The 22,052-nt window shown below is 57.0% G+C and overlaps 1 protein-coding gene across 1 annotated transcript; it reads right to left on the bottom strand.

Annotated features, from left to right (window-relative positions):
- Positions 1–6,921: 6,921 nt before the first annotated feature.
- CABP7 (calcium binding protein 7) lies at positions 6,922–17,836 on the bottom strand. The gene is made up of 5 exons (XM_054392979.1): positions 17,728–17,836; positions 9,927–10,070; positions 8,246–8,358; positions 7,200–7,353; positions 6,922–7,049 (listed from the first exon to the last, which is right to left on the bottom strand). Exons 1-5 carry the CDS (start codon positions 17,834–17,836, stop codon positions 6,922–6,924), a joined length of 648 nt encoding a protein of 215 aa, XP_054248954.1.
- Positions 17,837–22,052: the final 4,216 nt, after the last annotated feature.

The following is a 22,052-nucleotide window of genomic DNA, read 5'->3' on the forward strand; positions in this document are numbered from 1 at the left end:
GCCACAAGGACCTCACTGAGGTGCTGAGCTGGACCTTGGCCCTCGCCTGCTCTCGGAAAGGGACAGAATTATTTATGTACATTTTTATACCAATAAAACCTCTCCTCCTGCAGCCTCCCTGTGTGGTGTCACTCCTCTGCTGGCAGCCTGCCCTGGGCTGAGCTGGGGGGGATGGTTGTCCCCTTGCCACCAGAGCAGCAGCCAGGGGCTGTCTGCAGCTCCATTCCCAGGGCAGGATGCACCCCCCCTGCCTTGCACCTGTGCTGCACACTGCGCTGCCTGCTCTCTGCTCTAGCCTGGGGAAGGAGCTCCAAAATTAAGGGCTTGGGGAGTTCCCCTAAGGCCTCTGCTCCTGCTCCCACTGTGCTGGGAATGAGAAGCAAGGAGGAAAAAAACATCCCAAAGTTTCTCTTTCTCCAGGAAACAAAGTAATAGGTGAGTGCCAGTGGGGCAAACACCTCCATGGGTCACTTGCTGCTCAGGGAGCTGGCTGGCCAGGACTGTGATAGAGGTCAGGCTGGAAGGGGTGAGGAGGCACTCCCCAGCCCTCCTGCTCACTGTAGGGCTGTACTGTGAGCTGAGGGCCAGCACAGTGCCCGGGGAGAGCAGCCAGCCTGGCTCCTGCCAGGAGTTGGGGAGCAATGCAAGGGTGCTTTAGGGTGCAGCTTGGGGATGGCCAAGCTTGTGGCTGCTGCAGTGAGGGTGTGAGAGTCGTAGGTTCATAGGTTGATAGAAGGGTTTGGGTTGGGAGGGACCTTTAAGATCATCCACTTCCATCCACCTGCTATGGGCAGGGACACCTCCCACTAGCCCAGGTTGCTCAGGGCTTCATCCAGCCTGGCCTTGAACACCTCCAGGGAGGGGACATCCACAACCCGTTCCAGTGTCTCACCACCCTCACTGGAAAGAATTTCTTCCTAACCTCCAGTCTCAATCTGCCCTCCTCAAACTTCAAGCTATTGCCCTTCATCCTATCACTCCAAGCCCTTGACAAAATTCCCTCCCCAGCTCTCCTGTAACTCCCTTCAGGTCCTGGAAGGCTGCTCGAAAGTCTCCTTGGAGCCTTCTCCAGGCTGCACAACTCTCTCAGCCTGTCCCCATAGGGGAGGTTCTGCAGCCCTCTGATCATCTTCCCAGGAGGGCAGACCTGAGCCCAAGCCCTTGCCTTGGCTCTCTGGTGGGTGCTCCTCCTCACCCGGGTGTGCAGGAGGTGTCAGCCAGCCTCATCCCAGGAGAGCAGCGCTCCGGAGCGCGGCCAGGCTGGCTGCAGCCGCTGCCAGTGCATTTCAGGTTTGGCCTGGCACGGGGCTGGTGAGTCCAGATTCATGAAGAGCTCAGGCAGGAGCCAGCTGCCTTTGCCCAGAGCTTGCCTTGACCACACTCAGCTGCCCAGCGTGGGGCAGAGCTCCCCCACCTTGGTGCGTGTGGGCAGATGGTCATCAGGAGCCATCAGCCTGAGCACACCTGGAGCAGGGCTGGAGCTTTGACAGGAGCAGGGGCTGGAAGTCACCACGATGCAGCTGAGCACAGACCTGCCTGCAGCAGGGACACCTGCCCTGCCTGGAGACTGAGCCACGCTGAAGGGTGGCTTTGTCCTGCCCACTGTGGCTACAGTTGCTCTTCTGAGCCCTGAGCTTGGTGGCCTTTGCAGAGTGGGACCCAAGGGCCTGGGCTTCAAGGATGTGACATCAGTCCTGTGTCCCATCCTTGCCTCCCCTTGTAGGAGCTGGCAAATATGGGCAAAAAGCACTCAAGTGGCACCTATGTGGGGGTAAATAGGAGTCTTTGGGGGGAGGTGTACCCCTGCAGAGCTTCAGGAGGCCAAATTGGGTATGGGGGGAGGGGAAAACAAACCCCCAAAGGGTCTGTGGGATGTTCTGGAGTGGGGGCTTTGGCTGCTCTCCCCACTTTGATGTGCATCCCTGTGCCCCTGGCACAGTGAAGGAGAGAGCCCTAGGGAGCTCACGGTGGGGGATTCAAGCCATCAGCTCCCCACAGTCTGAGACTTCAAAAGGTGACAAACAGCTTCACTGTGAGGCTGAGTCACAGCACTGCCACCTGCCTAACAAGGCCACAGCCATTGCCACCAGTGGGGGCAAATCACAGAGCACCCACTGCCACCCCGCAAACGTTTGGAGGATGGTGGTGAAGCAGGGAGAGTGTGCTTTCAGGTAGTGCAGTCAGACAACAAAACACTGCTCAGCTCCTCAGCCTTGTTTGGAAACCTGGAGAACTCAGCTCCCAGGTCCCCTCCCTGCTCCCTGCTCATCCCTGCTCCAGGCCCAGGGTGTTTGGGGCATCCCTGTGGGGATGGCTGCTCAGGAAGTGTTGCCTCACCCAACACCCACAAGCTTCATGGTTCCAAAACTGCTTCCCAGATCCAGCTTGAATTTATAAAAAAAAAAATATATATTCTACTCAACCACCAGTCAATCGCCGTTCCCTACATCCACCATTGGATAAGTCACAAAAAACAAATCATGAGTTGTAAATTGCATTATCCACAACATAATGGCAGCCATCTACATATCTCATCCAAGCTTCCCATTACAGTATCAGCACCATCATCTAACAAACCAATCCATGACTCATGTGTATATGTATCGATCCCCTCCATGACCTGACTGGGGAATTGTGATTTCACAGATACAGAATACGAATAACAGCTTGCAATTGAGGCCGTTACCACAAAGTACCACTAGTCCCCCCCACCAAACCGCCCTCAGGGACCCCACCCCCAATACTTCAGCCCATTTCCACTCACTTCAGAATCATTAAGGGTCACCATGGATGTGTGCCTCACTCACATCCCAGGTCTCCTGAACCATTGTTCACCCACCCTCCATATCCTCACAACACCATGATTATCACCCAACCACTCTCCATCTCCCCTTTCCCAACCATTCACTCTTCCAACCCCCTACCCTTATACAGCACCCCTGCCACAAGTCAGCCCACCCGGGCACAAATTAATCCATCACCCCCATTAAGGCACCCTTTTTCACAGCATGAACAGTATTTTCAATAGCTCAGTTGGCATTGTCCCCAACCGCTGCAGTCTCATCTCAGGATCCGTGTAGCATTGTCTTCTAACTCTGGTAAGCTAAACTGGCAATGCGCGTGATACCTGGGGCCCCTGCCACGGAGTCCTCCCATTGGTGACAGCATATACCTCATTGTCTAATATTTATGCTTGTGCTTTACAGTGACCTTTACTGTGGTGCAGTGTAATCTTATTTGCATTTGCATTTTATCTTAATTATTCATCTTAATTGTCATCTGCACTTCACGTTCACAGTTATGTTCCATTTATTTTCCTTTCATACTCCATTCCCTTTCATTCCACCATTTCCCATTTTCCTTTCATTTCTAAGTATCAAACTTGAATCTCCCCGCAACTCCCCTCGCACCCCCACTTTCACTTCAGCATTCAACTCTCCCTTTTAATTCTCAATTTACATTTAATATTCTATAAACGTTATTGTCCCCTTCCCTTTAATTTCCTCATCACTTACCCATTTATATCATTTTTCCCTTTCACCCCTACCCTTCCCTTACCTTTTTATTCATACCTTCATTTCCTCTCACTTTCTTCCCTCCCTTTTCCGTTAACTTTCTTCTTAATCTCCCCTTAATCTTCCAACCCACAATCATTTTCTCGCACCCACCATTCCCATTGATTTTACTGAGATCACCACCACAATTTGCAGCACCAGATGAATCCCCACAATCCAGGTGAGCCTAACTCACTGACATATTTTCTTCCTTCCTCCCCATACCTCACCAGCACCACCCAGCACAACCAACAACCATCCTATTCACAAAAAAACCCAAACCACTTTATCCAAACCAAACCAACCCTCTTATCAACTACTAACACTCTCTTCTCTCCCTTCCCCCTTCCCTAAATCTTCTCTCATCTCTCTCCTTCTCCTATCTTTTTCATTTCCAGTTTCATTCCCCCTAATCATCTCCCCTCATCTCATCCACCTTTCTCATCCCCCACCCCCATCCTTCTCCACAAACACCTCAACCAAACCCCTACCAATCTCATCAAATCCTCTCTTTTTCATTATTTGCATTATAACTACCAAAAAACACAAAATACAACAAAAAACAACAAAACAATCAAAACAATAAATAATAACAAAAAAATACACAAAAAAAAAAAAATCAAAAATACAATAAACAACAAAAAAAACAAAAACCAAAAAAAAAAAAAACAAAAAAACCAAAAAAAAAAAACAAAACACCAAAAAAAAAAAAAAAAAAAAAATAACAACAAAAAAAAAAAACAAAAACTTCACAACAAAAAAACCAACACAAAACCATTCCCACCAACAATACTACCACATGGCTTGCTCTGCAAAATGCCAGTCCATTTAAAAAATCCAAACTTTGTGGGGGAGATGGATGGAATTTCATTACAGGCACAGAGCTTCCCCCCAGCCCTCCCTTTTCCCCTCCCCCCCCCCTTTGCAAGGCAGCTGAAACGATTTCCTTGCCGTGGAGCATTTCCCATTTTCATTTCTCATTTGGATGTTCAGTTCAATTTGTTTGATAAATTGAACAAGATCAAAAAAAAAAAAAAAACCAACCCAACCAACCCCCAAGAAGCAAATCAAAACCCACCCCCAAACTCCAAATCAATAAACCACAACCAAGTCCTCCTGACACCCTAAAAATCACACACACACACACACCCCGCCCCCCCCGCCCTCCTTACTACAGTGCTGGAGGGTGAGAAATCCCAGGCAGGCACAAGGAAAGGTGTTTTCCCCACCTGGGGAGCAAACAAGGCTCCAGGGAGATGAGGGGTGGGATTACCCCAGCCCTGAGACCCCAGGGATTGTCTCCTCCAGCCCAGCTCCTCACAGCAGGGAACCCCCTCCCCCCCCAGCACTGCCCACAGCAGGGGCACAATTTTTACCAGTAGGCTCATGGCACCAAGAGCTTCCCCTGGCTTTATTTATTATTTTAATCTATTTCCCATTAAAAATGCATCAGTCAGGACTCAGGGAGGGGTGAGCCACTTGGCAGGCATGGGGACTCTGCCCCAGCCATGAGCACCACGCTGGGCTGCATGGACACGGCCATGCTCCGGCATCACTCACTGTGTGGGTTAGACCCCAGCATGGTGTAAATCAGGAGTAACAGGGGTGCTCCCCTCCCTGCCAGCCTTGGGGAGGATCCCCAGCCTAGCCCCTACTGGAGCCCCTCTGAACTCCCATGCCATAGACCAGATCTTGGCTCCCAGATGTGCCGAAACACCAAGTAAAAGTGTTTTGGGGAAGGTGCTTCTGCTGCTGTGTGGCCTCCTGTCGAGGCACTTGGGGAGGCAAATGGCCTCAGAATGTTCATCAATGCCCACATCAAATATCAGGGCATGGAAATAGGGGCACACACCATAAAACTACTTGATGCTCCCCTGCTAATCCCCAGGAAATGGCAGAATCCATGGTGAGATCTGGAGCAGGATCCACATTGGGGTCCATGGCTGGACTGGGATGGCGAACATGCACGTGGGATCCACTGAGGAGCCATGTCCCCTCCAGCCCCAAATCTGGAGATGTTCCAGCCCCCCAGGATGCTGGGGGTGGAGCCATTAACATAGCCACTGCCCATCTCCCTTGGCAGGAGGCCTCAGCAACAGAAGCCCAGAATCCCAGCATGGTGGGGGCTGAAAGGGACCATCCAGTCCAACCTCCCTGCTGGAGCAGGGGCACCCACAGCAGCTTGCCCAGGTGGCAATGGTGGGTGGGTTTGGAATCTCTCCAGAGGAGACTCCACAATCTCTCTGGGCAGCCTGCTCCAGGGCTCTCCAGCACCCTCACAAGTTTCTCCTCCTCTTCAGATGCAGCACACACACACTGACAGAAGCTCAGCAACACCCATGGGTACTCCCATGGCTCTACATCTGCCTGACATCCATCACTTCTTTTCCATCACTGTCCCCCCAACATTGGCAGCATCCCCCAGCCGCCCAGAGCACTTTAGAAATCCCAGTTTTATTTCAGATTGGAAACAACCAACCGGGAAGAAAAAAAGAGGGAAAAAAAAGAGAGAAAAGAAAGAAAAAGACCTAAAGAAGAAGACAGAAATAACCCCAAACCAATTCCAAGGAATGAGCAACAGCCCCAAATTCAAACCAGTCCAGTGCCCAGGTGGGTGCTACATACAGGCTGGGCAGGGAGGGCGGCGGGGGAGGGGCAAGGGTGCAGGCGGGTGGCCCTGGCCGGTGCGGGCTCCCCAGCCTTGGGGTCGCTCCGGCTCTTCCTGGGCTGGGGTGGGTTGGCTCAAAGTGCATCAAGCAGATGGGGAACCATCTGGAAGGGGAGGAAACTGAGGCACGGCGCAGGGCCGGGGTGGGGGGCACAGGCGGTCTGGGGGTGGGGAGTGTGAAATCCAGCCCTTGGCAGCCAAGTCCATGCAAACGCTCCCAGCCGCAGGAGCCACCTCGGGCGCGTGTATTGCTTAGGGGTGATTTGGTTCGTGTCGTAATTACCGAGCTATAGGCGCTAGTGTCGGCGAGCCCGACGGGAGCCCGCGCCCGGGGCGGGGGGCTCTGGCCCACCCCCGGCGCAGGGCAGGGCAGCACACGGGGCTCCATGCACAGGACATGCACTTACAGGTTGGTTTGTCCGGCGTAGGGGGTGGGGGTGTGTTTGAGTGAGTTTGGGGGTCTCTGATCCCCCCATGCTCTGCAAACAGCCATGCGCTCGCATCGCTCCGGCGCGGCGGGGACCCGGCGCGGGGTGGCCTCTCCTCGGGTTTGCGCCCCCCCGCCCCCCGCCCCCATTCTCCCAGGGCGGGGGTGTGTGTCTGAGTCCGATGTGGAGATCGATGTCTGGCTGTCCCGGTACTCCTCGCTCTGGGTGCGGCTCCCAGTCGGTGCCAGGAGCTGGATGGAGGTGGCCCCAGTTACTTCATGCCGCTGCGCAGCACCTGGTTGGCAGCGATGAGCATCACGCTGATGATGAAGGCGATGGCAAAGGCGCAGATGAGGCTCTTCCGCACGCAGGTCTGACGGATCTGCTGGCTGGAGCAGGCTGGGGAAGGGAGGAAAGAGGTCACCCCAACATGCCCCCCCCCCCCCCCCCCCACCATCCCCTGGGGACCCAGCACCATCCCCGTGGCTCAGGGCTGGGTGGGGGGAGAGGGGGGAAGTATCTGGGCCTCCCTGGCCTCCCAGCACTCACTCTCCACGTCGACGGGGCACTCCTCGGCCGTGCCCATGTGGCTCTCCTCCTCTGTCATGATGATGTTCTCGATGTCCTTCATGGAGAGGTGCTCGCAGAAGGTGTCGTACAGCAGCCGCTTCAGCTCGTCCACCGTCAGCTTCTGCATGTCGCACTGCGGGCAGCAGGCAGGGCTCTGGCACAGGGGCTCAACCCGCGGCCAGGGGGGCACAGTGATGCTGGGGAAGGGGACCCCGGCACCCTTGGGTGCTGTGATTTGGTTGGATCCTCACCACAGTCTGGGCAGGGAAAGGGCAAGTGTCCTACTGACCCCATGGCAGAGCTGCTCCTGTGAGGGGCACCCAGGGGTGCTAGCATCATCCATCACCCTGGGCCCCCTGGCTGCTGTAGCCTGACCCTGATCCTAAACCCAGCTCTGACCCTGATCCTAAACCTAACCCTGAACAATCAACCAACTCAAAACCTGACCTTAACCCTGATGCTTAAACTAACCCTAAGCTGGAGCCCAACCTTGACCCTCACCCTAACTCCAACCCTAAATCTGCCCCTAACCCTGATTCTAAACCTGACCCTGATCCAACATTAACCCTAACATTTAAACAAATTCTTAACCTGAACCTAATCCTGATCCTAATACTAACCACGACCCCAAATCTGACCCTAACTCTTAAACTATCTCTAATACTCACCCTAATCCTGATCCTAAACCTAACCCTCACCCCAATTCTGACCCTAACCCTTAAACAGGTCTAGCTCTGATGCTACCCAAAAGCCTAAGCCTAATTCTGACACCTTTACCCTAACTCCAACCCTGACCCCAGCCCTAATGCTGCTTCTGAACTTTGACCTCAAACCTGACCCTTAAACCAGTTTAAACCCTGACCCTAACCCCTGATCTTGATCCTTTCACCCTAGTCTCAGATCCAGCCTTGACCCTAATGCTAATGCTAAGCCTGACCCCAAGCCCAGCCTTGACCCTAACCCTGAGCCCAAGCCATTCCCCAGTGCTCTGGGTGCCCCCCAGGTGGGGGCTGGGGGGTCCCTACCTTCCAGAAGACGGTGTCAAAGTCGGTGCCATGGAACTTCTCTGGGATGCCTGAGGTGGACAGCTTGGGCCCCAGTAACGTCACAAACTCTTCAAAGTCCACCTGCCCATCACCTGCAAGACATGGAGGTGGCCATCAGCCCCTGCCTGGGCAGGGGGGTACATGTGACACCACTGTCCCCTCACTAATAGGCCCTGGCCACGGCACCTGGGGAGGTCAGGCAGTGTCCAGAGCCCCAGTTCCCCCATTCCACCCAGGAGTCACTAATGTCTACCTGTGATGGCCTGGAGCTGCAGCTGCTATGATGGGACCTTGGGCTTCACCAGCCAGAGACCCCCAAACTGGCTGGGGGACCCCCAGTATCAGCTGGGACCCCACGGCTGGTCAGGGAATGCCAAAATCAGCTAGGGACCCCAGCACCAGCTGGGGACCACCAGCAAATTTAGGGGGCCTCAGTGCCAAAGCCCCAGTGCCTTCTGGAGATCCCCAATACTGCCTGGAGCTCCCAAATGCTGTCTAAGGACCCCCAATACCAATCAAGGACCCCAAAACTGGGTGTGGACTTCCAATGAAATTTGAGATCTCCATTATTAGCTGGGATCCCTAACACTCTCTAGGGTCCCCAGTGCCATCTGGGACTCTTGATGACATCTGAAGATCCTCAAGTGTGAGCTGGGGATCACCAGTACCATCTAGGCACCCCCAATACTGGCTGGGGATCCTCAAAACCAACCAGGGACTTCACACTGGACAAGAACCTCCAACAAAGTTTGGGGTCCCCCAACACTAGCTGGGATGCCCAACACTGTCCAGCATCTCCAGTGCCATCTGGGATCCTTGATGCCATCTGGGAACCTTCAATGCCATCTAGGGACCCCCCAGTGCTGTCTGCCCTATCCCCCTCCCCCTCCCCAATGCCATCTGGGGACCTCCAGCGTGCACTGGGAACTGTCAATGTCAGCTGGGAACTCCCAACACCATCCAGGACCCCAAACACCAGCTAGAACTTCAGCTCCAGCTGGGCCCCCAATGCTGTTTGGGGACTCCCTGCGGCGCCCACAATCCCAGGAGGGGCCACGGCGTGGGGTGCCCGTGTCCCGGGGCTGCGGAGGCTGCTGGAGTCGGGGCTGTCAGGGTGGCACTAACGATGAGTAATGAAGGGAGCGGCGCTTGGCAGCGCTGCCTGAAAGGCTTTTAAAGGGGGGGGAGGAGGGGAGGAGGAGGTGGGGCGGGAAAGGAAACCAATAAATTAACCAGCTCCTGACGGTCCCGGCGAGCGCGGCAGTGACAGGCACACAGGACGCTGGTGGCAGCGAGTGCTGGAGCGTGGATGAGGAAGGGCATGGCCCCGGGGCGGGATCCCACCCAGGGTGCAGGATGCGGCCCCGGCAGCCTGGTCCCAGCAGGTTTGCGGAGTGGGAAGAGGTGCTGGTCCCACCCACAAAGTGCTCTGGGATCCTTGAGTCCCCAGCAAAGCTGCAGTAGTAGTGGTGATGATGATGATGATGGACGAACAGGAGGCTGTGGGCACAGGGCCGAGCCTGGATCAGACCCTTCTTCATCCCGCATCCCGCGCCGGGTCCCACAGCCACCACCCGGTGGGGTGGGAATGGGGGAAATTGGGTGTTTCAACAAAGGGAAGGGTGCTGGAGGTCCCCATCGCGGGGTGCTGGGGTCCTACCATCCATGTCGAGACGCTGGATGATGACTTCCAGCTCCACTTCGTTGGGCATGTAGCCCAGGGAGCGCATGGCCGTGCCCAGCTCCTGCTTGGAGATGAAGCCATTGCCGTCCCGATCAAACACCTTGAAGGCTTCACGGATCTCTGTGAGGGGGAGACAGGGATGAGTCCAGCCATCCCCCACGGCCCTAGGTCTCCTCAGGTCCCCCACGGACAGTGCTGGTGGCCCCAAACGAACCACCCATCCCTCTGGCTCCCCCTTCCAGAGGGAAAAGTGAGACGTGGCAGGACACAAACACACAGAGAAATACACATGGTGTCACCAGCTGCTTGTGCCCCACAGCCTCCCCACGGAGGGTCCAGCCTCCCCAGGAGGATCCCAATGAACCCCAAGATCTCTGCTCCAACTCTAGCTACCCACTGGCAGCACTCACCCTGCCGTTGTCACTACCCAGCCCTCCACAACCCAAAACTTCAACATCTTGCCCCCCAAACAGCTTCCTTGGACATGCCTAAACTTGGGGTGCTCACCAGAGTTGGGGGAACCCCATGGCTGGGAGCATCCCTGCACCCTGGGGGACCCATCCTCCTGGGGGCCGCCATCAGAGGATGGATGGATGCTGGAGCTATGTGAAACTTCAGCCAAAAATGTACCAGGAGACCTGGGTGCTCAGCTCATTCAGAGCAAGGTGGGATGGAGAGAGGGAGAAAGTGGGAGGATTGGGGGTTTCTGGCTCAAAATGAGCCCCATGGACATGAGGGAAGGTCCCTGTGAGATGACAGAGAGATGAGAGGGCACTGGGGAAACTGAGGCACAGTGCTGGCTGTCACCCAACTAAAAGCCTCGTGGTGCCCATTGGCTCCATCCCACCTCCCGCTGCGCTTAGGGCTTTGCTCCATTTTGGGAGCCTTTTTGATGCACCCCGAGGGGCCCAGGGGAGCTCATGTTGGGACCAGGATGAAGCCAGGGCAAGGGGTTTGGGTCCCTCTTCCTTCACCATGCAGCAAAGCTGCAGGCACCAGGCAGCGTAACCAGGCACTGGGTCTTGGCTGCTGCCAGAGCCTTTGTGCTGGAGCTAGGCAAGAGAAACTGGAGCTGAGAACATTGGGTTTGAGGGGGGGAGGGGTGAGAAAACCCAGATGGGGTTCTGCTATCAAGCCCCAGCAGCTGAGGACATCCCTGCCTGGATGGGTAGCCCATCAGTGACATCTTCTGAGGGGTTTAGAAGGAGGATTTGGACCTGAGCTTCTCCATGGCCAGAACATCTGCCTGAGCATGGGGGATGCTCCTGGGTCCCTTTCTGTGCATGGGGAGCACTGCTCTGGTCCAACCATCCCCAAAATTCATCCTCTGAGGATGCTCATCCCAGGTCACCTGCTCCCTATCACATGGCTGAGAGTGTGGGGGAAAGGCAAGGCCGTGTCCCACCAGTGGCCAACCCGGGGTCCCAGCAGGTTGTCCCCCACAGCTGGGGCACCTTGACTCTCCTCCACCGAGCCAGCAGCACCCAGCTCCAGTATGAAGCCTCAAGGGGTGGCTGCAGGGCCGGAAGGGCAGCCAGGTGCCACAAATGTCCCTCCAAAAGCAGAGGGTGGCAGGAGGTGTGGCAGCACATCTGCCCTGCAGCATATCTGCCCCACAGCACATCTGCCCCACAGCACATCTGTCCCGCAGCACTGTGGGAGCCTGGCACCTCGCGGGGCCACCCTGGGGCTCCCGCAGCTGTGCAGCCACGGGTAGGCTGCTGAAGGAGCCTGGGCTGGGGGCACCCCGGGGCCCATCAGCACCAATTGGGTGTGGTGTCAGGATGAGTGCGCTGCCACAGTGCCCTGGAGTCTGCCCACACAGGGAGTGAGGGTGAGGAGGGCACAGGCTGTGCAGTGACACTGCACTGGTGTGTGCACACAGAGCCACCCTGCAGTGACACTGCACTTGTGTGCACACAGAGCCACCCTGCAGTGACACTGCACTGGTGTGTGCACACAGAGCCACCCTGCAGTGATTCTGTGCTTGTGCACACCCTGCAGTGATTCTGTGCTTGTGCACACCCTGCAGTGATTCTGTGCTTGTGCACACCCTGCAGTGATGTACTTGTGTGTGCACACTGCTTCCACTGCTGCTGCTCTCTTGTGTACACACAGACACTGTAGCTGTGCTTGTGTGTGCACAAACACAGTGCTCAGACTGCTGCATTTGCACCTGTGTGTGTGCACACATTCCTTACACTGGTGCTGCAGTAGTGTGTGCACAGGCACACTCCTTATGCTGCTGCTCACTTGTGTGCACAGACACACTGCTCACACTGCTACATTTGCATTTGTGTGTGTACACAAACACACTTCTCACACTGCTTCATTTGCACCTGTGTGTGTGCACACACATTCCTTACACTGGTGTTGCACTGGTGTGTGCACAGGCACACTCCTTATGCTGCTGCTCACCTGTTGGCACACAGACACAGTGCTCACACTCCTGCTGCACCTGTGTGTGCACAGACACCTTGCAGTGATGTGCTTGTGCATGCACACCCAGGTGCATATTCCAGTGATGCTGCCCGAGGAACACACAGAGGCACACAGAGACCGAGGCACACACACCCACCCCCGAGGCAAACACACACCCCCCGAGGCAAACACACACACCCCGAGGCACACACACACCCCCCGAGGCGCACACACACACCCCGAGGCGCACACACACACTCCGAGGCACACACACACACCCCCCAAGGCACACACACACACCACAAGGCACACACACACACCCCAGGGCACACACACACACCACAAGGCACACACACACACACCAAGGCACACACACACACACCCCGAGGCACACACACACACACACCCCGATGCACACACACACACACCAAGGTGCACACACACCCCCCGAGGCACACACACACACCCCGAGGCACACACACACACACTGAGGCACACACACACACACTGAGGCACACACACCCCGAGGCACACACAAACACCCCGAGGCGCACACACACCCCCCGATGCACACACACACACACCAAGGTGCACACACACCCCCCGAGGCACACACACACACACTGAGGCACACACACACCCCGAGCACACACACACCCGAGGCACACACACACCCCCCGATGCACACACACACACACCAAGGTGCACACACACCCCCCGAGGCACACACACACACACTGAGGCACACACACACACCCCGAGGCACACACACACACACACTACCCGACTCACACACACACCTTCCACTGACACAGCACTTTTGCGCACACACAGGCACACGGCGAGGATGTAGCCAGATGTGTACACACCACACCCCCACAGAATGTGCTTGAGCACACACAGAACAACCTTGCAGCAGTGCTGTGCTTGTGCATGCACACACACCCCACACTTCCACTGACACAAACACCTTGCAGTGACACTGTACTGCTGCACACATGACACAAACATCTTGCAGTGACACTGTACTGCTGCACACATGACACAAACATCTTGCAGTGACACTGTGCTGCTGCACACATGACACAAACATCTTGCAGTGACACTGTGCTGCTGCACACATGACACAAACATCTTGCAGTGACACTGTGCTGCTGCACACATGACACAAACACCTTGCTGTGACACTGTACTGCTGCACACATGACACAAACATCTTGCAGTGACACTGTACTGCTGCACACATGACACAAACACCTTGCAGTGACACTACTGCTGCACACATGGCACAAACATCTTGCAGTGACACTGTACTGCTGCACACATGACACAAACACCTTGCAGTGACACTGTGCTGCTGCACACAGGACACAAACATCTTGCAGTGACACTGTACTGCTGCACACATGACACAAACACCTTGCAGTGACACTGTACTGCTGCACACATGGCACAAACATCTTGCAGTGACACTGTGCTGCTGCACACAGGACACAAACATCTTGCAGTGACGCTGTACTGCTGCACACATGACACAAACATCTTGCAGTGACACTGTACTGCTGCACACATGGCACAAACACATTGCAGTGACACTGTACTGGTGCACACATGGCACAAACATCTTGCAGTGACACTGTACTGCTGCACACATGGCACAAACACCTTGCAGTGACACTGTACTGCTGCACACATGGCACAAACACATTGCAGTGACACTGCTGCTGCACACATGGCACAAACATCTTGCAGTGACACTGTGTTGGTGCACACACGACACAAACACATTGCAGTGACACTGTACTGCTGCACACATGACACAAACACCTTGCAGTGACGCTGTACTGCTGCACACATGACACAAACATCTTGCAGTGACACTGCTGCTGCACACATGGCACAAACACCTTGCAGTGACACTGTACTGCTGCACACATGACACAAACACCTTGCAGTGACACTGTACTGGTGCACACATGACACAAACATCTTGCAGTGACACTGTACTGCTGCACACATGACACAAACACCTTGCTGTGACACTGTACTGCTACACAAATGACACAAACATCTTGCAGTGACACTGTACTGGTGCACACATCACACAAACATCTTGCAGTGACACTGTACTGGTGCACACATGACACAAACACCTTGCAGTGACACTGTACTGGTGCACACATGGCACAAGCATCTTGCAGTGACACTGTGCTGCTGCACACATGACACAAACACCTTGCAGTGACACTGTACTGCTGCACACATGACACAAACACCTTGCAGTGACACTGTACTGGTGCACACATGGCACAAGCATCTTGCAGTGACACTGTGCTGCTGCACACATGACACAAACACCTTGCAGTGACACTGTACTGCTGCACCCATGACACAAACATCTTGCAGTGACACTGTACTGCTGCACCCATGACACAAACACCTTGCAGTGACACTGTACTGCTGCACACATGACACAAACATCTTGCAGTGACACTGTACTGCTGCACACATGACACAAACATCTTGCAGTGACACTGTACTTGTGCACGAATGACACAAACATCTTGCAGTGACACTGTACTGCTGCACACATGACACAAACACCTTGCAGTGACACTGTACTGCTGCACACATGGCACAAACATCTTACAGTGACACTGTGTTGGTGCACACATGACACAAACACCTTGCAGTGACACTGTACTGCTGCACACATGACACAAACACCTTGCAGTGACACTGTACTGCTGCACACATGGCACAAACATCTTACAGTGACACTGTGTTGGTGCACACACGACACAAACATCTTGCAGTGACGCTGTACTGGTGCACGAATGACACAAACATCTTGCAGTGATGCTGTACTGGTGCACACATGACACAAACATCTTGCAGTGATGCTGTACTGGTGCACACATGACACAAACATCTTGCAGTGACGCTGTACTGGTGCACGAATGACACAAACATCTTGCAGTGATGCTGTACTGGTGCTCACATGGCACAGAGGGAAAACCCCACGTTGCAGGGATGCTGTGTTTGTGTGTGCACAGGCAGACACAAGCAGCCCCAGTACTGCGTGTGCCCCCCACTGCGGGCAGTGCTGTACTTGTGCACAGACAGACAGACTGAGTCTCTGCAGCAGGGCTGTGCATACAAACCCATCCTGCTCTAATACTGTGCTTGGGCATACATGCACTGCAGTGAGGCTGTACCTATGCACACAGACAAACAGACACACACACACACACACACACACATACAGACACCCTGCAGAGGCTGTCCATGTACACACACACACACACACACACAGACAGACTGACAAGCATCCTGGAGTGAGGCTGTCCATGGACACACATGGACAGACAGACAGACACCCTGCAGTGAGACTGTCCATGTGCACACACACTCACACAGACAGATAGATATCCATCCTGGAGTGAGGCTGTCCATGGACACACATGGACAGACAGACACCCTGCAGTGAGGCTGTCCATGTGCACACACAGACAGGCAAGCAGGCACACAGACAGACACACAGACATGCCCAATGTGTGTGCATCCAGACACCTCTCCCCCCCTCACCACCTCCAGGAGCAGCAGAGCTGCCTGGAGGGGTTGCACAGACCCCTCGGGCACACAGCACCCCCCAGCCCCTGCAACCAGGCTGGAACAGGGCACTGAGTACACACACACCCCCCCCCCCCCCACTCACACTCTCATATGCTCTCACTCACATGCTCATACACTCTCATTCACACACACACTCATACTCACACACACTCTCACTCTCACACTCTCGCACATACACTCACACTCATAGTCACACACACTCATAATCACACTCACTCACACACAGCTTTGGCACTCCCACTCTGCCTCCGCCTCCCTGCCTGTGCATGGCAGCTCCTGGCCAGGCTTTGGGGCAGGAGTCCTCTTACCCCTGGCCTTGGGGCCCTGAGCCTCAGTTTCCCTCCTCGGATGCCCGCTAGAGTCTGCAGGTCTGTTGCTGAGCTCCCTTTACCCCCTCCCTTCCCCACCCCACACCTCAGTGTCTCTCTCCATGCCAGTGCGAGGGCAGGGATGGGACCCAGGGTGCAGTGCTCCCCAGCAGAGCAGGGCTCCCTGGGGACACGCCAAGCTCGGGATGGGGGTAAGGGAGCACCGGTAACGCCTGTCCGGCGGCCACAGCAAAGTTTTGGGGTGGAAAAAGCCATTTTGGGGCTAGCGAGCTGAGCGCAGCCCCGCTCATGGCATGAGTGGGCAGAGCGCCAGCGGTCGCTCCTCCTGGCATCGGAACTGCGTGGGGCCGCCATGCCCCGCGGGGGGGCTGACTCTGTATGGGGAGACCGGCAGTGCCAGCGGTGCCAGCCCCGCCGGGGTCCCCCGCACCGCCAGCCACTGTCATAATATGACAGCGGGGAGGGTGGCCCGGCCGCGCCGGGGGGATCTAGCCCCGCGCCGCCACCGCCGGTCCCTGCTGTGTCATATTGTCACGGCAGAGCCACCGGGGACGGGACCCCCCCGCCCCCCCAAACCTCACCCCGCTCTCCCGCTGCCCGGCTCTCTCCCACGCTTTCCTTCCTCCCTTCCCATCCATCCCTTCATCCATCCGCATCCCGCTCGCCTTCAGCCTCCCGAGGAGGGGGGACACGACCGCGCACTCCATCCCCGCAGCACCCAACACTCCATATGGAACGGCAGCCTCCCTCAGCCTGCACCCCACATGGGATGAGCCCCACCAGTCCCCACATGAGGTGGCCCCTGCTGCAAACCACGTATGACCCCCCACCCACCCCCGGCGGCCCTCACCCTGCATGGGATGGACTCCTTCAGCCCCCCCCACCCTCCCCCCCCCGCCCCGCCAAGGGATGCCCCAGCATCACCCCACATGGGATCCCCCCAGCACCTTACAAGGAATGCTCCCCCCAGCCTGCACCCTACATGCAATGCCCCCCCCAAACCCCAGTAACCCACATGGGATGCTTCCTCCATTCCTCCCAGCACCCCACAAGGGATGCCTTCCCCCAAGCCAGCACCTCACATAGGATGCCCCTCCCAGCACCTCCAGTACCCCATATGGGATGTCCCCCAAGTTCCTCATAAGAAATGCCCCCCCTTAACCTGCAGCCCACACGCCAAGCCTCACCACAAGCCCCCACAGCTCCCCACAAGGGATTTCCCGCCCACCCCCAGCCTGCACCTCGCATAGGATGCCCCCCCCCCCAGTCGCCCTCAGCGCCCCACATGGGATGCCCTCTCAGTACCCCACAAGGGATGATGCCCTTCGCCTGCACCCCACATGGGATGCTTCCTGGAACCCCCCCGCGACCCCTTCCCCCAGCCCACTTACCCTCTAGCTCGTCCTCGGGGATCTCCACTGGGCGCTGATCGGAGAGGATGTTGGGGACGGTGTAGATCCCCCGGTACATCAAAGCCGCCGTTACCGGGTGGAAAGGCATCTTCGGGGCTCCCCAAAAGCCGAAGTTTTAACCCAAATCTCCTCGAGAAACGGAGCGGGGGGCTGTCCCCAGCCGGTACCAGCGGAGATGCTAAAACCCAAGTTACCGGTGCCCGGCAACCCCCCCGCCCGGCACCCACCGGAGCAGCGGGGCCGGGGCGGGCGGGCGCTCCCCGTTCTCCGGGGCCGGTGGCGGGACGGGGCTAGCCGCGGAGCCCTTCACCGGGGAGTCAGGGAGCAGGCGGGGCCCGGAGGGACATGCCCTCCCGAAGTGCCAACGGGAGGCGAAAGCATCCAGGCACCGGCTAAATCCCGGCGGCGGCGGCGGCGGCAGCGGGGGGGCCGGGGTTGGCCATGCCGCTCCGGGGCTGCCCCCCCCCCACCTTCGCCAGACCCGGGGCCGCTCACAGCCTCTGGGGTGCCGCTGCCACCGGGCCACGCTCCCCGGTGGGGCCCGGCATGGCGGGGCCGAGGCCAAGGGCGGCCTCTTCTTCCTCGTCTTTCCTCCTCCTCTTTTTCTTCCTCCCCGCCAAGTGTCCCGGGGCTCGGCTCCCCGCCGCTGGCTCAGCCCCCGGCGCCGCGCACACGCTCCCCCCCCGCCGCCGCTGCTGCCGGTGAACGGAGCATCCTCAGCTGCAGCCCCGGGAAAGCGACGGAGGAATCGTAGGGGGGGGGGGGGGGGGGGGGGGCGGAAGGGCGGTGAGCGGCTGGGTCGGGCGGGTTTTGAATGGTCCCGCCTGAAACTGAGGCTGGGGGCAGGAGTGAGGGGGCGGGAGTGGTGCCTCCCCCCACCTCGGGGAGAGGGTTAAGGGGAGGGGGGAGCTGCGGCAAAGTGGATGTCACTGTCACCGGGAGCGTCCCGGGCCGCATCCTGCCGGAACACGCGGCTGGTGCGGGGACTTGGGGTGTCCTGGGGGGTGGTAACACTGGTGACAGCAACAGAGATCACTGTGGGTCCCTGTGTCACCCCAAACCCGGGCAATTGTCACCACAAGGTCCCTGCATGCAGCACCCCATGCCCAGGCAGTGGTCACCCCATGCCCAGGCAGTGGTCACCCCAAGGTCCTCACACAGAGCTCCTCAAAGTCCCAGCACACAATACCCTCAGCCATGGCAGTTGTCACTACAGGATCCCCAAACAAAGCATCTCATGCCCAGGCAGTCACCACCTGGTCTTGACACCCCAGGCTGCCCCCACCCCGAGGTGCCTGCATGCAGCAGTCCATACCTGGATATTTGTCACCACAAGGTCCTGGAACTTGACCCTGCAGGCTGCCACCACTCCAAGGTCCCCACATACAGCAACCCATGCCCAGCCAGTTGTCACCATATGGTCCCTGCACACTTCACCCTGTACCAGGGTAGTTGTCACTGCAAGGTCCCCACAGGGTGCACCCCATGCCTTGGCAGCTGTCATCCCTGGGTCTTTGTCCTTGGTACCCCAGGCTGCCACCACCCCAAGGGCTCTGCATGCAGCACTTCAGGCCATCATCACTCTGCATGCAGCCTGGGCCAGGGCAGCTGCCATCCCGAAGGCCCCAGGGCCACTGTGGCTCAAACTCCTGTTGCTGCACCCAGGCAGACATGAGACGTAGGAGGGGAGTGAAGAGGAGCCAGGAGCCAAGTCCTCGGTGCCTATCCCCATTTCCAGTCATTCCCCACTTCCCACCTGAGCTTTGGTCACATTTTTTCACCTTGTTTCTCACTTTGTCATTAATCACAGCTGGACTCACGTGCTGAGGTGGCTTCCCATGGTGACATGGCCTGGTGGCATCCATGGCCCTGCAGCACCTGCCTGCACACTGGTACCCGGGAGGGATGCTGCCCAGGACTGGGATCTCTCTCCTTCCAAAGCCCACTGCCTGCCTTTCCTGGCCCATCTCCCTGTGTGAGGGGACCCCAGCCTTTTGGGAGAGGGGGGTCAGAGTGCCCCCATGCCTTGGTGGCATCTCTCTGTCTAGGCACAGTGGCAGAAGGCCCAAGCCCCTGCTCCCTGCTGTAGGCTGCTGTGGTGGGAGTGACGGGGTTGGGGACAAGAGGGGAAATGTCCCCAGAGCTGTACTGGGGTGGGAGAGTGAAAGGAAGGGGAGAGGGGGTTGCAGTTGGCACTTCCTAGGGGCTCATCCAAACCCCAGAGATGTTGGAGAGCAACGGGGAAACTGAGGCACAGGTGGACAGGCTCCAGATGTGCTTCTCCTGTTGGGACTGGCACAAGAACCTCCAAAAATCTCTGTCTGGTTTCTGCTGCTCCAAAGCCCTCAGCCAGCCCCCGCGGGATGCCGCAGCTGCGGCAGCCACCACTCGGCCCCAGCCGGTGCCTCGCTCACCTCAGTGCTACCGGGAATTTTTGGGAGCTGTGACCTTGCCCCATGCCGAGCCTTCCCCCTCCGAAGTGGGAACATTGGCCGGGACCGATGAGGCGCTGGGAGGGGCCCCTCAAAACCCTCACCGTGCCCCAGGCACCTCCGGCAGCGCTGCCGGTGCAGCCGTCGTTGGCTGTAACCAGCTGGGGTCCCCTTTAGGCCATTTTTCAGCCGGCAGAGCTTCCCTCCAACAGTGGAAAAGCACCGCGGCCGTACTCTGAGCCGGGAATTTCGGGGGTGATCAATCCCCTCTGTCGCAGGGTGTCAGCTCCCGGGGCAGGATCCATCCTCTCAGGATGTAATGGGTCTGGGAGGGGGGTAGGGAGGGGGTGGGAGGTTGGGGGTGCTTTTTCCAGCTTCATCTTTCACTGTAGCTTGGGATGGTATTGGACACATGGACACACATCCCACAGAGAGTCTCCAGTGCCTAATACTGTGGCTGAGCCCCCAGCACAGCCCTGAGCAGGATGATGATGAGGATGATAAAGGATTTTTGGGGGAGCAACAAGCCCAAAAAAGGCAAAGCAGCCTCATTGAAAGTCTCCTCCTTGTTCCTTAGTGGATCAGTTAGCTCTTCCATGTTAACGAAGCTGCCCAACCAATTAATTCTCCACTTGCCCACGGAGCCCCGGGGTGGAAGCTCATTAATTTCTCACGCCCAAGCCCCAGCAGGGATAACTCGGCAGATTCCTGAGCTGTTCCCCGCCAATCCCTGCAGGAACAATCCGCGCTCGGCAGCAATCCGCGCTCCAGACTGTTGGAGCATCCAAACCTTCCTTCCCCGGGGATGGGGAAGCAGCCAGTCCCTCTCGGCTCCCGCTACTCATCCCGCGGGATTGGGACGTGAGCAGGGGGCGGCCCCGGGCGAAAAGGAGAATTAGACAGCGGCTTAATTGCCTTTGAAGTTCTGACTGGGTTTTTGCTCATGAGGGATCAACAGCAGAGCGATCGTGGGTGTTTTCCCTGAGCCCGGATGGAGATCCCCATCCTGCCTGGCCACACCACCCTCTTCCCTGTGGGATGAAGGCTGGGACCTGCGCTGTCACTCACTGCTCTGCCCTCAGCCTTTCATTTCCTCACTTCTTTTGGGGTGAGAAGCTCGGAACTGGACCCCTCAGACCTTGCTCCTGCCATGATGGGGTGGAGGCAAGTAATGAGGTGTCCCCCAAGCCCCAGCATTTTGGGCTCACATTCCCAGCTCCAGACGGGTGGTTTACACCTTCCCCACCCGTCCATCCCTCGGGCACTGCCACTGCTCCTCTGCAGAATTCCTCCTCTATTTCAGCAGCGGTTCCTCTTCACAGCTTTCCTTTGATTTCACTCGGGGCTGAGGCTGGCAGGTCAATGCCACCTCTGTCCCCACTCCCTCATCCCTCCTGTGACGGCAGCACCTTCCCGGCACAGTATCCTAATTAGCTGATCCCACTAATGAGGTGGGAGAAGCGGGATCCAGGTCTGGCATTTTGCATCTTATTTGCAGCTCTGTGAGGCTCTCCAGAGCTCTTGGATTCACATCCCAGCATCGTCTTCATTTCTCTCAGGAAGGTTTGGGGATGAACTGAAGAGGAATGAAGCTGTGCTGGGACTGGGATGGGGCTGAGGTGTCTTTAATTTAATCTTCTCCTCCTTATTTATCCCAGAGCCTGCTCTCATCTCCCTGGCCAGGAGGAGATTCCCCCTTGCTCTCTACCACCACCCCTGGATTTAGCAGGTTCCTGTGCTGGGTTCTCCCCTGTCCTGGGCCATGGATCCCGAGGTTGGTAGGTCTGGGCTCCGCTACACCTCCAGTCAATATTCCCAATTGTTCTTGCAGAGGAGACAGGAATAGGGATGACGAGAAAGACTGAATGGGGA

The sequence above is a fragment of the Indicator indicator genome, chromosome 26 (genome assembly GCF_027791375.1).
Source record: "Indicator indicator isolate 239-I01 chromosome 26, UM_Iind_1.1, whole genome shotgun sequence".
In the NCBI taxonomy this organism is placed as follows: Eukaryota; Metazoa; Chordata; class Aves; order Piciformes; family Indicatoridae; genus Indicator; species Indicator indicator.

What these genes read in the sequence shown, in the direction of transcription:
- CABP7 (XM_054392979.1), bottom strand. Translation starts at nt 17,836, where the DNA reads ATGCCTTTCCACCCGGTAACGGCGGCTTTGATGTACCGGGGGATCTAC. An exon ending in CCAGCGTCTCGACATGGATG is followed by an intron (nt 8,359 to 9,926) that starts GTAGGACCCCAG and finishes CATGTCTTGCAG; the next exon opens with GTGATGGGCAGGTGGACTTT. An exon ending in GTGCCCCGTCGACGTGGAGA is followed by an intron (nt 7,050 to 7,199) that starts GTGAGTGCTGGG and finishes TCCCTTCCCCAG; the next exon opens with CCTGCTCCAGCCAGCAGATC.